This window comes from Capricornis sumatraensis, chromosome 2 (genome assembly GCF_032405125.1).
Source record: "Capricornis sumatraensis isolate serow.1 chromosome 2, serow.2, whole genome shotgun sequence".
NCBI lineage: Eukaryota > Metazoa > Chordata > Mammalia > Artiodactyla > Bovidae > Capricornis > Capricornis sumatraensis.
The window spans coordinates 191,785,249-191,798,859 of NC_091070.1; the positions used below are offsets into that span (position 1 = coordinate 191,785,249).

Genomic DNA, 13,611 nt, shown 5'->3' on the forward strand with positions numbered 1-13,611 from the left:
TTAGCCACAATATGGAAAGCTGGAGTACAGGACCCGCTAAGCAAGAATAGGGAGATGGAAATGAGGACCAGTAGGAGAAGGCGATGGCACCCACTCCAGTCCTCTTGCCTGGGAAATCCCACGGATGGAGGAGCCGCATAGGCTACTGTCCATGGGGTTGCTAAGAGTCGGACATGACTGAGCGACTTCACTTTCACTTTCCACTTTCCTGCATTGGAGAAGGAAATGGCAACCCACTCCAGTGTTCTTGCCTGGAGAATCCCAGGGACAGAGGAGCCTGGTGGGCTTCCATCTATGGGGTCGCACAGAGTCGGACACGACTGATGCGACTTAGCAGCAGCAGCAGCAGCAGCAGCAGAATAAAAATGGGAGGGTGTGCTTGGGGCACCTCTGCCTGAACAGGCTTTGCTTTCTTGAGCTGCCATGTAATGTCATGTGCAGGTGGGTATGCTGAGCTAAAGGCCAGGAACGAAGTCATCAGAGAAATAAATGACTCCTTTCATCTTTCTCTTTTTGTAAAATCTTTTAACTTTCCAAATTAAATAGCTCTAGTCTCCTTGCCCAGAGAAGGAAATGGCAACCCACTCCAGTACTCTTGCTTGGAAAATCCCATGGACGGAGGAGCCTGGTAGGCTGCAGTCCATGGGGTCGCTAGGAGTCAGACACGACTGAGCGACTTCACTATCATTTTCATGCATTGGAGAAGGAAATGGCAACCCACTCCAGTATTCTTGCCTAGAGAATCCCAGGGATGGAGGAGCCTGGTGGGCTGCTGTCTATGGGGTCGCACAGAGTCAGACACGACTGAAGCGACTTAGCAGCAGTCTCCTTGCCTTATAAAAGCTTATCAGCTGTAACTGCTTTATTCCCAATTGTATGCATGTGATATGATTGGTGAAGTCTGCGGCCAAACTTTCCTAATTAATTGTCAATTCATCTAAAGCCTAAGTTATCACCTACCCTTCTGGTTGAATCCTGACTTCAGATCATCCATTCTTAAAATCGAGGAGTCTTTTCTTGTTCCTGATTATAAAATCCAATTGCCAAATCTTAAAGACTCTATCTTCTACGTACTTCTTTTCATTCTCACCTCATAGCTGTTTATTTGATCTCTTACATTCAATACACTAATGCCAGTTTAATCTTAAAGTACATCTTCCATCACGTTATTCCCAGACTCACAATATTTAATAGCTGTTTAGTGCCTAACAAATTCAGGAGAAGGCAGTTTGGCAGTCAAAACCTTGGCCCTATCTCCCACTCAAACCACAATCCGATAGCATGCATTTCCTCATGCTGTGGACTGCTGGATTCCTAGCTCATCCCCTACAGGTGAAAAGCTTCCCAAAGAGAGGGCAGTGGAATCAATGTGCACACACAGGGGATACATCTGCCCATTAGTCATGGGGGCTCAGGAAAACCAATTGCTGCTGCTGGAAAACTATCCAAAAGCTAAGCTGGACTGCCATCAGGTCAGTTGCATCATCTTCTGGATGGAAAGACATCATATTAACTTTTCAATGACACCTCATTTGGAAATATACTTTCTTTACTAAAGGGTGGGAGGAAGCTTGAACTTAAAAATTACCTCTTCCTCTTTCTTCTTTTAGCTTTCTCCATTTTTACATACCGATTTTTTTTTTCAGGAAATAATCAGAATCTAGATTCCTCTAAGAGTTCCTCTAAAAGTAATTGCTCTTTTCCTCCAATATTGTGTTAGTTGCTCAGTTGTGTCTGACTCTTTGCAACTTCATGGACTATAGACTGTCAGGCTCCTCTATCCAAGGGATTCTCCAGGCAAGAATACTGAAGTGGGTAGCCATTCCCTCCTCCAGGGGATCTTCCCAACTCAGGGACTGAACCCTGGTCTCCTGCATTGCAGGCCGATTCTTTACTGTTTGAACCACCATCACTGTGTTGTTACACAAAATATTAGCAAACTAAATTCAGTTACATATATAAAGTAGTACCATCATGATTAAGTGGGATTTATCCCAGAATGCCAAGATTGGTGTAACATCTGAAAATCAATTAAGGCAATGCCCTAGATCAACAGAATAAAAAACAAACCACATAATTATCTCAAGATACAAAGAAGAAGTATTTGACAAAATCTAATACCCTTTTATGATAAAACACTCAACAAACTAGGAATAGAAGGAAACTATCTCAACGTAAATAAAAGCTATATATGAAAAAGCCACAGTGAATATCATACTTAACGGTGAAAGACTGCATGCTTTTCTCCTAAGATCAAGAACAGGACAAGGATGGCTGCTACTGCTATCTCTATTCGACACCGACTGACTAGAGGTTCTAGCCAGGGCAATTAGGCAAGAAAAATAAACAAAAGGCATCCATCTTCTGGAAAAGAAAGAAATTAAACTGTCTTTATTCACAGAAAACATGATCTTGTATATAAAAAGTCCTAAGACAAATGTTAGGAAACTGTGTAATTAATAAGTTCAGCAAGCAAGGTTGTAGTTTACAAGACTAACATACTAAATTCAATCGTATAATTGCATTCAAATAATCCAAAATGAAGTTAATAAAACAACTCCATTTATAGTAGCATCAAAAAAGAGTAAAACATTTAGGTATAAATCTGTCTAAAGGAGTATAAGACTTATACTCTGGAAAGTAGAAAACAGTGCTGAAAAAAATTAAAGATGATCTAAATAAATGAAAACAGTCTACGTTCATAGATTGAAACAGTGTCGTTAACATGGTGAAAGTGAAGTCACTCAGTTGCTCAGTCGTGTCCAACTCTGCGACCCCATGGACTATAGCCTACTAAGCTCCTCTGTCCATGGGATTTTCCAAGCAAGAGTAGTGGAGTGGGTTGCCATTTCCTTCTCCAGGGGATCTTCCTGACCCAGGGATTGAACCCAGGTCTTCCGCCTTGCAGGCAGACGCTTTACCATCTGAGCCACCAGGGAAGTTCCAGAAGTTCCAGTTAACATGGTAATACTCCCCAAATTTGTCTACAGATTCAGTGCACTCCCTATTATAATCCCAGCTGACTTTTTGTAGAAATTGACAAACTGATTCTAAAATTAATTTATAATTGCAGGGAACCTGGAATGGCCAAAATAATTTTGAAAAAGAAGAACCAGTTGGAGGACTCACACTTGATTATAAAATTTACTAGTTAGAAACAGTAATCAAGAGAGTGTAGTACAGGCATAAAGATAAACATATAGATCAATGGAATAGAAATGAGATTCCAGAAATAAACACATGTGTTTATGTTTGATTTTTGACAGGGATGCAATACCATTCAATGGGGAAAGAACAGTCTTTTCATCAAAGAGAATTGGGACTACTAGATACCCAAATGAAAAGAATGAAACTGGACCTTTACCTCACATCATAGATTAATACAAAAATTAAGTCAAAGACCTAAATGTAAGAGCCAAAAATATAAAATTCTTAGAAGAAAATATCAATGCAAAACTTCATAACATTGGATTTGGCAATGATTTCTTGGATATGAAATCAAAAGCATAGCAACAAAAGAAAAAATATAAACTGGACTTCATCAAAATTTAAAACTTGTGCTTCAAAGGATACTACCAAAAAAGTGAAAAGACATCCACAGAATGGGGAGAAAATACTTACAAATCATAAAGCTGGTAAGGGATTTAGATTTAGAATATAAAAGAACTCTTGCAACTTAATAATAAAGATAACTCGATTCAAAAAGGAACAAAGGACCTGGAATAGACCTTTCTCCAAAGAAGATATACAAATGCCAAATAAACCCATGAATAAATGCTCAGCATAATTAGTCATCAGGCAACAGCAAATTGAAACCATAACACTTCATGCCCACTAGGATGGCTATAATCAAACAGTCAGATTATAATAACTAGTAGAGAAAATGTGGAGAAATTGAACTCTCATATACTGCTGGTGAGACTATAAATTGGTTAGGCTACTTTGGAAACAATTTGGCAATTCCTCAAAAAGTTAAACACTAAGTTAACATTTGACCCAGAAATTCTGCTCTTAGGTATACACCCAAGAGAGATGAAAACGTCTGACCACACAAAAACTTTCACATAGGTGGTTACAGAAACATTATTCATAATACCCTAACAGTAGAAACAACTCAAATGTTCATTATGAAGGGATATACAAAATGTTGTATGTCCATATAATGAAATATTACTCAGCCATAAAAGGAACAAAGTACTAATGTATGCTATAAATACAGATAAAGCTTGAAAACACTAAACTAAGCAAAAGAAGCCAGACAAAAAAACCACATATTGTTAAGACTCCACTTACATGAATTTTATAGAATAGGTGAAATCTATAGAGAATGAAAGTCGATTTGTATTTGCTCAGCACTGGGGAAAATAAAGTGAGTGAAGTCGCTCAGTCATGTCCAACTCTTTGCAACCCCATGCACTGTAGCATACCAGGCTCCTCTGTCCATGGGATTTTCCAGGAAAGAGTACTGGAGTGGGTTGCCATTTCCTTCTCCAGGGGATCTTCCCAATCCAGCGATCAAACCTGGGTCTCCCGTATTGTAGGCAGATGCTTTACCATCTGAGCCACCAGGGAAGTCCTGGGGAGAATAAGGAGATATAATAAGGACAGCTAACGAACGGGTACAGTTTCTTTGTTATCATTGTTGGCTGTCACTAAGTCATGTCCAACTCTGCCACCCCATGGACTGTAGCATGCCAGGCTCCTCTGTCCTCCACCATCTCCCAGAGTTTGCTCAAATTCATGTTCATTGAGTCCCTGATGCTATCTAACCATCTCATCCTCTGCCGCCCCTTCTCCTTTTGCCTTCAATCTTTCCCAGCATCAGATTCTTTTTCAATGAGTCGGCTCTTTGCATGAAGTGGTCAAAGTATTGGAGCTTCAGCATCAGTCCTTCCAATGAATATTCAGCGTTGATTTCCTTTAGAATTGACTGGTTTGACCTCCTTGCTGTCCAAGAGACTCTCAAGAGTCTTCCTCCAGCACCACGATTCGAAAGCATCGATTCTTTGGCGCTCAGCCTTCCTTACGGTCCAACTCTCACATCTATACATGACTGCTGGAAAAACCATAGAGTTGCCTATATGGACCTTTGTCAGCAAACTGATGTCTCTGCTTTTGAATACACTGTCTAGGTGTGTAGCTGAAGAGAGAATTTGTGAACTAGAGGAAAGGACAGAAAAAAAAAATCTAGACTCAGGCACAGAGTTAAAAGAATAAAAAATACAGAAACAAGCAGAAGAGACAGATATGATTCAATGAAAAGAGCCTCGTGTTTATTTAACTGAAGTCCCAGGAGGAGAAGAGAGAGAAGGAAACAGAAGTAACATAAAGAAACAATAGCCAAGAATTTTCCAAGCTATGAAAGATCTCAGACCACATATTCAAAAATCCCTACAAACTCCACTGAAAACAAGTATAAAGAAAACCACCCCTCGACACAACCAAGAACAAAAAGATCAGTATCATAGATGGAATAAGAAAACTCTTACTTTTTCATTTCAAAGGTCACCTAGGAAGGCTAAATGGTCTTGTCTCCTAAATAAAATCCCCATCTTCACTCTTCCTCTCTTCTACACCATTCTCTACACTTCAGTTAGGTTGATCTTAAATTTTTAAATAGCATCCATCACCTCTCTTCTCTACATAAACATTTCAGTGACTTCTCACTCCCTCAGAATAAAGTTCAAACTCCTTGTCACAGCTTAGGTGGCCCTCTCAGATCTGGTGTCTGTTTACATTTGCTTCTAGATTCCTTTCTCACTGCTACCTCTCTAGAACTCTACACTCCAGCCACTTTCCACTGACTTTTTCTCATGCATGTGTGTGTGCTCAATCATGTGCAACTCTCTGCAACCCCATGGACTGCAGCCCACCAAGTTCCTCTGTCCATGGAATTCTCCAGGCAAGGATACTGGAGTGGGTTGCCGTTTTCTACTCCAGGGGATCTTCCTGATCCAGGGATTGAACCCTCGTCTCCTATGTTGCCTGCATTGGCAGGAGGATTCTTTATCACTGAGCCACCTGGAAAATCTCCACTCAAAAAAAAACAATTTTTTTTTTATTGAAGGATAATTGCTTTATAGAATTTTGTGGTTTACTGTCAAATCTCAACATGAATCAGCCATAGGTTCCCCCAAATTGTTTCCCTCTTAAGTACTCCAGGTCCTTTCCATATGCTGTTCCTATTCCTTTGAACTCTCTCATCTTACACTCCTTTTCCTGGCTTTCCTACTTTCTATCGCATTATTGTTCAAATAACATTTCCTTTGGAAAACTTTCTAGATTTCCTAGATTTGGTAATTTATGCCCATAGAGGGCAAGAAATTTGTTCCTTACTTTCTGAAATTCTCCAATCAAAGCACCTATCACATTTTATGATTACTGTTTCTCTCTCTGTAAAGCCTTTAAAGTTTGAAACAGGCAGAAACTATGTGTATTTGCTCACATCTGTCTCCCTAAGTCCTTGGCCTGGCTCAAAACTGACATTCAATAACTTTTTAAAAAATTACTTATTAATTATTACAAGAAACCTCTCATATATTATCTTCAAGACAGTCCATTATACTTCTCTTCCAGACCAAGCTATTTCTTTTTCTTCTAAAAGTTTCTAAATAAGGATAAATGTGAATTAAATATTTATCTTGGAGGGTCCTTTAACATTTTCAAGATATTACTGTAATAAAAATAAAAATGTAAGTGAAGGTATGAATATTCATACCACAGGTCCCTCTCCTCCTATCCTAATTCAACAGAGTTTAATGTTTTTACTTGCTTTCTTACATGCAAAAAAAGTGTGATTATACTACCAGCATCCTCAAATGACACTCCGGCTTTTCACTCACTCCAAAATTGGGTTCAAAAATGGCCTTCCTTGTTTCTCGTAGCCTGCTATGGCTTCTTTCCAGTTTCTATCAGACTTTTTCTCTGCTTCCTCTTCTCAGTTCGGCACAGCTTCCTCTGTCATGTTCTATAAACCTGCCACTGTTGATGAGTCTTTTTATGTGCCATCTGAATTGGTCGGCTCTGTCTCATTACCTCTTGAGTTCTATTTTGAATTTCAGTGGCAAACAATTTTTTTCTTTACCTGCTACTTTCTCTTCCGTTATAACTTATTTCTTAATTTGGTCATTGATTTAACTCTTTAAACATAGGGCAAAATTGAATATGATCCCCTTGCCATCTTCATATTTTATGTACTGTTTAAAACCAAGAACAGTACCTGCTGCTGCTGCTGCTAAGTCACTTCAGTCGTGTCCAACTCTGTGCAACCCCATAGACAACAGCCCACCGGACTCCCCCGTCCCTGGGATTCTCCAGGCAAGAACACTGGAGTGGGTTGCTATTTCCTTCTCCAATGCAGGAAAGTGAAAAGTGAAAGTGAAGTCGCTCAGTCATGTCTGACTCTTAGCAACCCCATGGACTGCAGGCTACCAGGCTCCTCTGTCCATGGGATTTTCCAGGCAAAAGTACTGGAGTGGGCTACCGTTGCCTTCTCCTAGCACCTGACAAATACTAAATATATATTTGTTGCAAAATTAAACACCTTTGGCAGGTACTCTATGACAGGTTGATTAGGTTGATTCAGATTACTTTTGTTCTTCATATACCACAGATAAATATCTAAAATGTCATTGAATACCTAGAAGTTGATAACACTTAATAACATTTTATTTCAATATACACATTGTGATCTGCTCCAATTATAAGCTTTCTTCCTTAGCAAGTTCTTTTTTGTTGTTGCTCAGAAATGGAAGAGAGTGTTATTTTCATTAACACATTTAGAAAACTTTACTTCCTTTGCATATCAGTCCTAGTCTTTGGTCTATAATCTAGTCTTTAACCAGTACAAGAAACACAGTTACTTCATTTACATGTTAACTAACAATGACAAATTCACCCTGTAAATCAATTTGCTGGTGTTTAAAAATGTAGACAGCAAGTAAGGCTCATGGTCCAGGGAAAAGGATACCAATAGACTGCAGAGAAAATTTCTGGGTACCACCCTTAATTTAAGATTTGGGGTAAATGGGGATTTTAGTGAGTGCCTGGGTTGGCAACAGAAGGATTTGATAGAAAGACAAAGGTTAGATAGACGATGGACTTCATGATTCAGGAAGAAACCAGGGTGAGGGTATTAGGAGATGGACTAATTTAGCACGTAATGAGATAAGGGGAAAGCATCAGGATCTTGGGAGAGGGTAGGGAAATAACTTAGGAGAAGCATGAATTAAAGGAAATTGAAGCGGGGAAATAGGAAGAACCAGGGCTTAGATGGTAAAGTCAGTGGCCCAAAGATATGCCCCCTGGGTAATAATGCTAAAAGTGGAAAGAGAGAGCAAAGGAAGCAGTCTCTGAAGGGGAAGGGGAATGCTCAAAGGTGGAAATCAACAGGGGTGCGGTTGCCTCCCGCAACGGATATAGAAAAGAGGGGACACAGCCCCCCCTCAAAAGGCAGAAACAGCCGGAATCCTGAGTTAGAGTGCAGTAAAACGTGGGTGGGTGGGTATCAGGAGGGGAACAGAGGTCCAAGGTGCTGGGGTGAGTCAGAGGAGGAAGGAAGGAGATGCAGTCTGGAGTTTTGGGAGGTTTACACAGAGAGCACTGGGATTTAGAGTTCGGATTGTAAAAATATGTTTCAGACTCTCAGGGGGCTCTGGCATGTGTTTGGTAGAGTCCACTCAGGTTAGCCGGGGGTACGTAGGTGGTGGTCAGTCAAGGATGGAAAGCAAATTCAACAAGCTCTGGGAATTCACTTAAACCAGTTAAGGGTGATTTCAGCGAAAGTTGGGAGGATTTAGGTCAAGAGTATGGTGCATTTCAGCCCGAGTGGGTCGATTTGCCCGGTTTGCGGCATGAATTAAAGTGGGCGCTGAAGGGTATTTCAGGCAGCGTGGCTGAAGGACTTCCTTCAGGACTGCGGTCCCTGTCAGACCGGGTTGGGGGTGGGTTACAGCAGCGGCCAAGCGCACTACGTTTAGGAAGGAGTGCGTTCCGGGCCGCGCCGGGGCGAGCGAGTCCGGGAGCGGGACTGCAGCGGGGACTCCGGGGAGGTTCGGAGGGAACAGCCGTCAGCGCAGGGCAAGATCGCCGGCTCGGGGATGTTCCGCGCCGCGAGCTGTGCTTCACTCCCGCCCCTCCCGATCCCGGGGGAACCTGTTGCTGGAGGAATGGGCGGGCGGCGGCGGCGGCGGCGGCGGCGAACCCTCCATCGCCTCCGCCTGGCCCTCATGGCGGCCCTTTCGACCTAGACGCTGCGCGGCGCGGCCCCTCCCTTGTTGCCTCTGTTTTTTAAATAAAAAAAAAAACGAACGAAAGAAAAATCAGCCCCCAACCCTCACCCGTGACCTGCGGGGCCCGCGGCGGCTCGTGCGGCTTCCGGGAGCGGAGGCGCGGCCCCGCGGGCCGGAGGAGGCGGAGGCGGAGGAGGAGGCCAACATGGCGGCGCGCAGGGCTGGGCCGGGCCGCCGCCGCTCCTGAGCGCCCCACTGCCGTAGCTCGGCTCGCGGTGCCCACGCCCGCGCCCAACCTGGCCCGGCGGCCGCGGAGCGCGCAGCCCAGGAGCGCAAGGGCCCGCCCGGGCGCGGGGACGGCGCAGAGGCAGCGCCGCTGGGCCCGCCAGGCCCCGGACCCGCAGCTTCGCTGCTCGCCGGCCGGCGGGGCCCGGAGGCCGGAGCCATGGAATCGGAGGAGGAGCAGCACATGACCACGCTTCTGTGCATGGGCTTCTCGGACCCCGCCACCATCCGCAAGGCCCTGCGCCTGGCCAAGAACGACATCAACGAAGCCGTGGCGCTGCTCACCAACGAGCGGCCGGGCCTCGACTACGGCGGCTACGAGCCGATGGACAGCGGTGGCGGCCCCAGCCCCGGGCCCGGCGGGGGCTCGCGGGGCGACGGCGGCGGCGGCGGCGGCGACGGCCCCTCCCGCGGCGGGAGCACCGGAGGCGGCGGCGGGTTCGACCCCCCGCCCGCGTACCACGAGGTGGTGGATGCCGAGGTGAGGAGGGGCGACCCGTGACCCCCGTGGGAGAGGCCAGCGGGCTGGAGTTCCGTGGGGAGGGGACACACCCCACTGGGCTTGAAGTGCGGAGGGCGTGTGGAGCAGGGGAGGCACGGAGAAAGGGCAAATGGAGCAACGGGTTCGTCAGGACGGAGGCCACCGGGCTGCGGTCAGGTGGGGAATGGAGTACATAGGGTAAGGGCTGATGAAATTGAATTGGGGATGCGGGGCAGGGCTGCGCGGCAGGGTGGGGAGGGGTCTCTCGGGCTTTGAGCTGAGGTCACCAACGGGGCAGGCCTGGGAAGGGGATGAGGAGGAGGGTCCAAAGCTGGCATCCCCGAGATGGGGGAAGATGACACATTGGCCTGGAGAGTGTGATGGGGGATGGCGCGTGTTATCAGGCGGTCAGAAATGGGGTACTAGTAGACCAGGCAAGGACCCGAGATTTCGTGGCCCAGGGTTTCAGTGAAGGAGTCGGGGAAGGCACCAGGTTCAGAGTCAGAGAAAAAGTGGGATGGGCCAGCGAGAGTAAAGGCCTTTGCTGGGTCAGAGGAGGACTTGAGGTTACGATGGGATTTGGGTTTTAGCCAAGGACCAGAAAAAAGAGATTGTTTGGGGTCTAAAATGAAGAGGGACTGGGCAGAGGCCAGGAATGACAATAATTAATATGAGATGTGGGTTGGGGCGTCATCGATAAAATCAGGTATTAAAGCCATGGGGATTAGACTGAGAAAGGTTAGAGATAAGAGGCCAGGACAGGAGTCAGAGCTGAGGAGGGGCTCGGCAGTGTTGGGACTGGAGTTGGAAGATGAAGCTGGGACCAAGTCTGGGTACTGGCCATCGATTAAGTCAGAAATGAGGGAAAGCTAGACTGGAGAAAGGGGTTGTAGCAATGAGGGTGCTCTGCAGAGGGACAGGGACAGGGTGGGAAATAAAGGGACTGGAGGAGTCTGTTAAGGAGAAAGGGCCGTCTTAGGTGAATGGCTTTGATCAGAGATCTCAAGTCTGGGTGGAGACGATTCCTTCTGTTTAGTTTGAGATGTGAGCAAAGAACATGAGGGAGAAAACAAACTTTACCTCTCATTTTGTTTTTTAAAAAAAAGGATCAACCAGAAGCAACAGTGTTGGTGAATAATTCCTTTGCAGAAAAATGACAGCTCATGATAGGGATTTTGGTCCGATTTGCTGCATAGTACATTTCAAAGGTCCAGTAGAGCAGGTTGGCTTACTCTAGTGGTTTGGGTTTTTAAGTAGAGATGTGAATTTCGATAATTCTTAATGAAGCTAAGCCTCCTGAAAGGATTTTTTCATAAATAATATTCTGTCTTTTTAGTCACATGCTTTGGCAGCATGGGGTGAAGTAGCTTGGGAAAGAAAGTAGCACTTCAAAAAACTAGATTTCTTCACAAGATCTCTTTGGTTTCCAGACTTCCGCACACTTGACTGATTGCCCTCTGTTACCCAGTAACTCAGCTGTATCACTGACTAGTGTATGGAAGTAAAGGTTGTAATTATTCCTACTTTGGGGGAAAGGTCCCATATAATTAAATAACTGTACTTAAATCACTTTAAGAAATGAGCTTCTGTTTGCAAGCCCCCATCACTCTTTTCCTTGTTCCTTTTAGTTTTGACCCAGTTTTGAAATCAAGAAGAAAGCCACTGCTTTTTCTGAAGCTGCTTTTATAGTTCTTCAAAGTTCAGTGTATCCTCATTTTGTGAAAAAATTTACTCTTAATTTTTCTTTTATCACACTTTTTAATTTCCTGGAATTGCAAAATCAAACTAAATTATAATGCTTGGTGGTACTTTAACATTAACTGTACTAATGTATGTTTAAATACTAACATTAGCTGCCCTGCCTGAATATTTAAACACTGAGAATTGGAACTGGCTTCCTTTCACATGAATGACAGGCTGAGGAGTTTGCTTTCACGTAAAATCTAGAGAATCTATGACTTTCTGAAGACCCGTGTTAAGTTTTCATTTCCTCTTGACTTGTGGATTTGGTTCTACCATTTAATTTTGCAGGGTCACACAGTGGGAGGTGGGGGGTGCTACTGGTGACTGAGGATGCTTTACCCAGAAGACTGACAAGGTTACAGGCACATGGGAACCTGGTGAGAATATTTAATCCAGTTGTTGCCTCTGTAGTTTTACAAATCTACTTGCCTGCCACTTGTGCAGCTTGTTGGTCATCCTTGTCGACAGTGGGAACCTGAGGCATTTGATCTTGGGAAATAGGGAGGAGCACTGATCATTTTTGAACATCTATACGGTGTCAGGTGCTGTTAGGTGCTTTATACATTGTACTTAATCCCCAGTGAGGTAGTTAATAACATCACTATTTTAGAGCTGTGCTTAGCTAGTGGCAAAATCTGAATTTGAAACTGGTCTCTCTGACTTCAAAGACAGTATGTTTTTCATTCTACTCAACTCATGGCTTAAGATTGAATTCATTTTAAGATAAAAAAGAAAAATAAAGAAAGAGACAAATTTGAGGTTCCTGTACAAGCTAGGAAAGCTGTGGCTTGCAAGGGCTGAATCAAGGCACTGGGAATAAGATAATAGAATGAAGGGAGAATACTACCTTTTTAAAGAAGACTTCAGAAATTAATGCTTAGTTTGTCTCCTTGGTTTTACATACACAAGCGGGCAAGCCCCAAAGGGGAAGTGACATGTCCCCACAGAGTCAGTTCATGAAAGAGATGGGACTAGGATCCAGGCCCACTCACTGCAAGTCCAGTGCTCTCTCTCCCTACCAGCTGCCTGCCTTTCAAATGAAAAAAGGACAGGACACAGTAGAACGTTGGAGAAAAGAAAGTGTCATAAACAAGGTGAAGATTGTCAGTTCTTGTATAATCTACTTGTTTTATTTTTTTAAAATGAGGTCCTGGTCTGAAATTACATAAATTTGTATTGGCCCAATAGGAAATTTCAGCTTCAGTGTCCTCTGAAAAATGTTTGGGAATATACAGATCAAAATCCAATTGTTAAAAAAGAAAAAAAATGATTGCATTTATTTTGTATTTGTCATTTGGTAACAGGAGCAGTCCTCTCATTTGGTAAGCATTTAATCCTTCCAGGTTCCGGGGCTGGGAACAGAATGTGGAGGTTACATTCTGGTGGATCTTAGTGCAAGCCTCTAGTTTTACAAGAAGTGACTTCCCAAGGTCATGCAGTTAGGTAAATCAGTTTAGTGATTTGGGCTCGTGCTATAATTAGGATTTGGTTTAAAAATTAAAATTTGGAAAGTAAAAGCAGTTAACTTCTGGTTCAGTAGCACCAAGGAGAATGCAGGTAGAAAAGACTCAGATATCTAGTAGAATACATAACACTGCACAGAAAGCCACTTTTTAAGATAATCTTCCAGTGACGTAAAGGTACTGCTTTGCAGAAAGTTGTGCTGGGTGTAGATGTGTTTTAATTCTCGGTGTCTTGGTCTGGATGGGATTTTGAAAAGTTCACCAGTTTTGATTTTGAATAGCTTTACTTCACAACCTTTCCACAGCAGGTAGGAGTCTGTTCTATTATTAAAGAGTGAGATCTCACAGCTGCTCCAAATAACTTATCCAGATGTTTAATACCCCCACTGTTAGAATTCTTCAGTGTTTC

At 43.8% G+C, this 13,611-nt stretch overlaps 1 protein-coding gene across 1 annotated transcript in view; it reads left to right on the forward strand.

The window, feature by feature from the left end:
* The first annotated feature begins 9,675 nt into the window (after positions 1 to 9,675).
* The window catches only part of USP24 (ubiquitin specific peptidase 24), a 163,498-nt gene continuing 159,562 nt past the window's right edge, over positions 9,676 to 13,611 (forward strand). The window contains exon 1 of the mRNA XM_068966782.1: positions 9,676 to 9,996. Within this exon, the coding sequence (XP_068822883.1) occupies positions 9,676 to 9,996 (321 nt within the window). The remainder of the gene's footprint in view (positions 9,997 to 13,611) is intronic.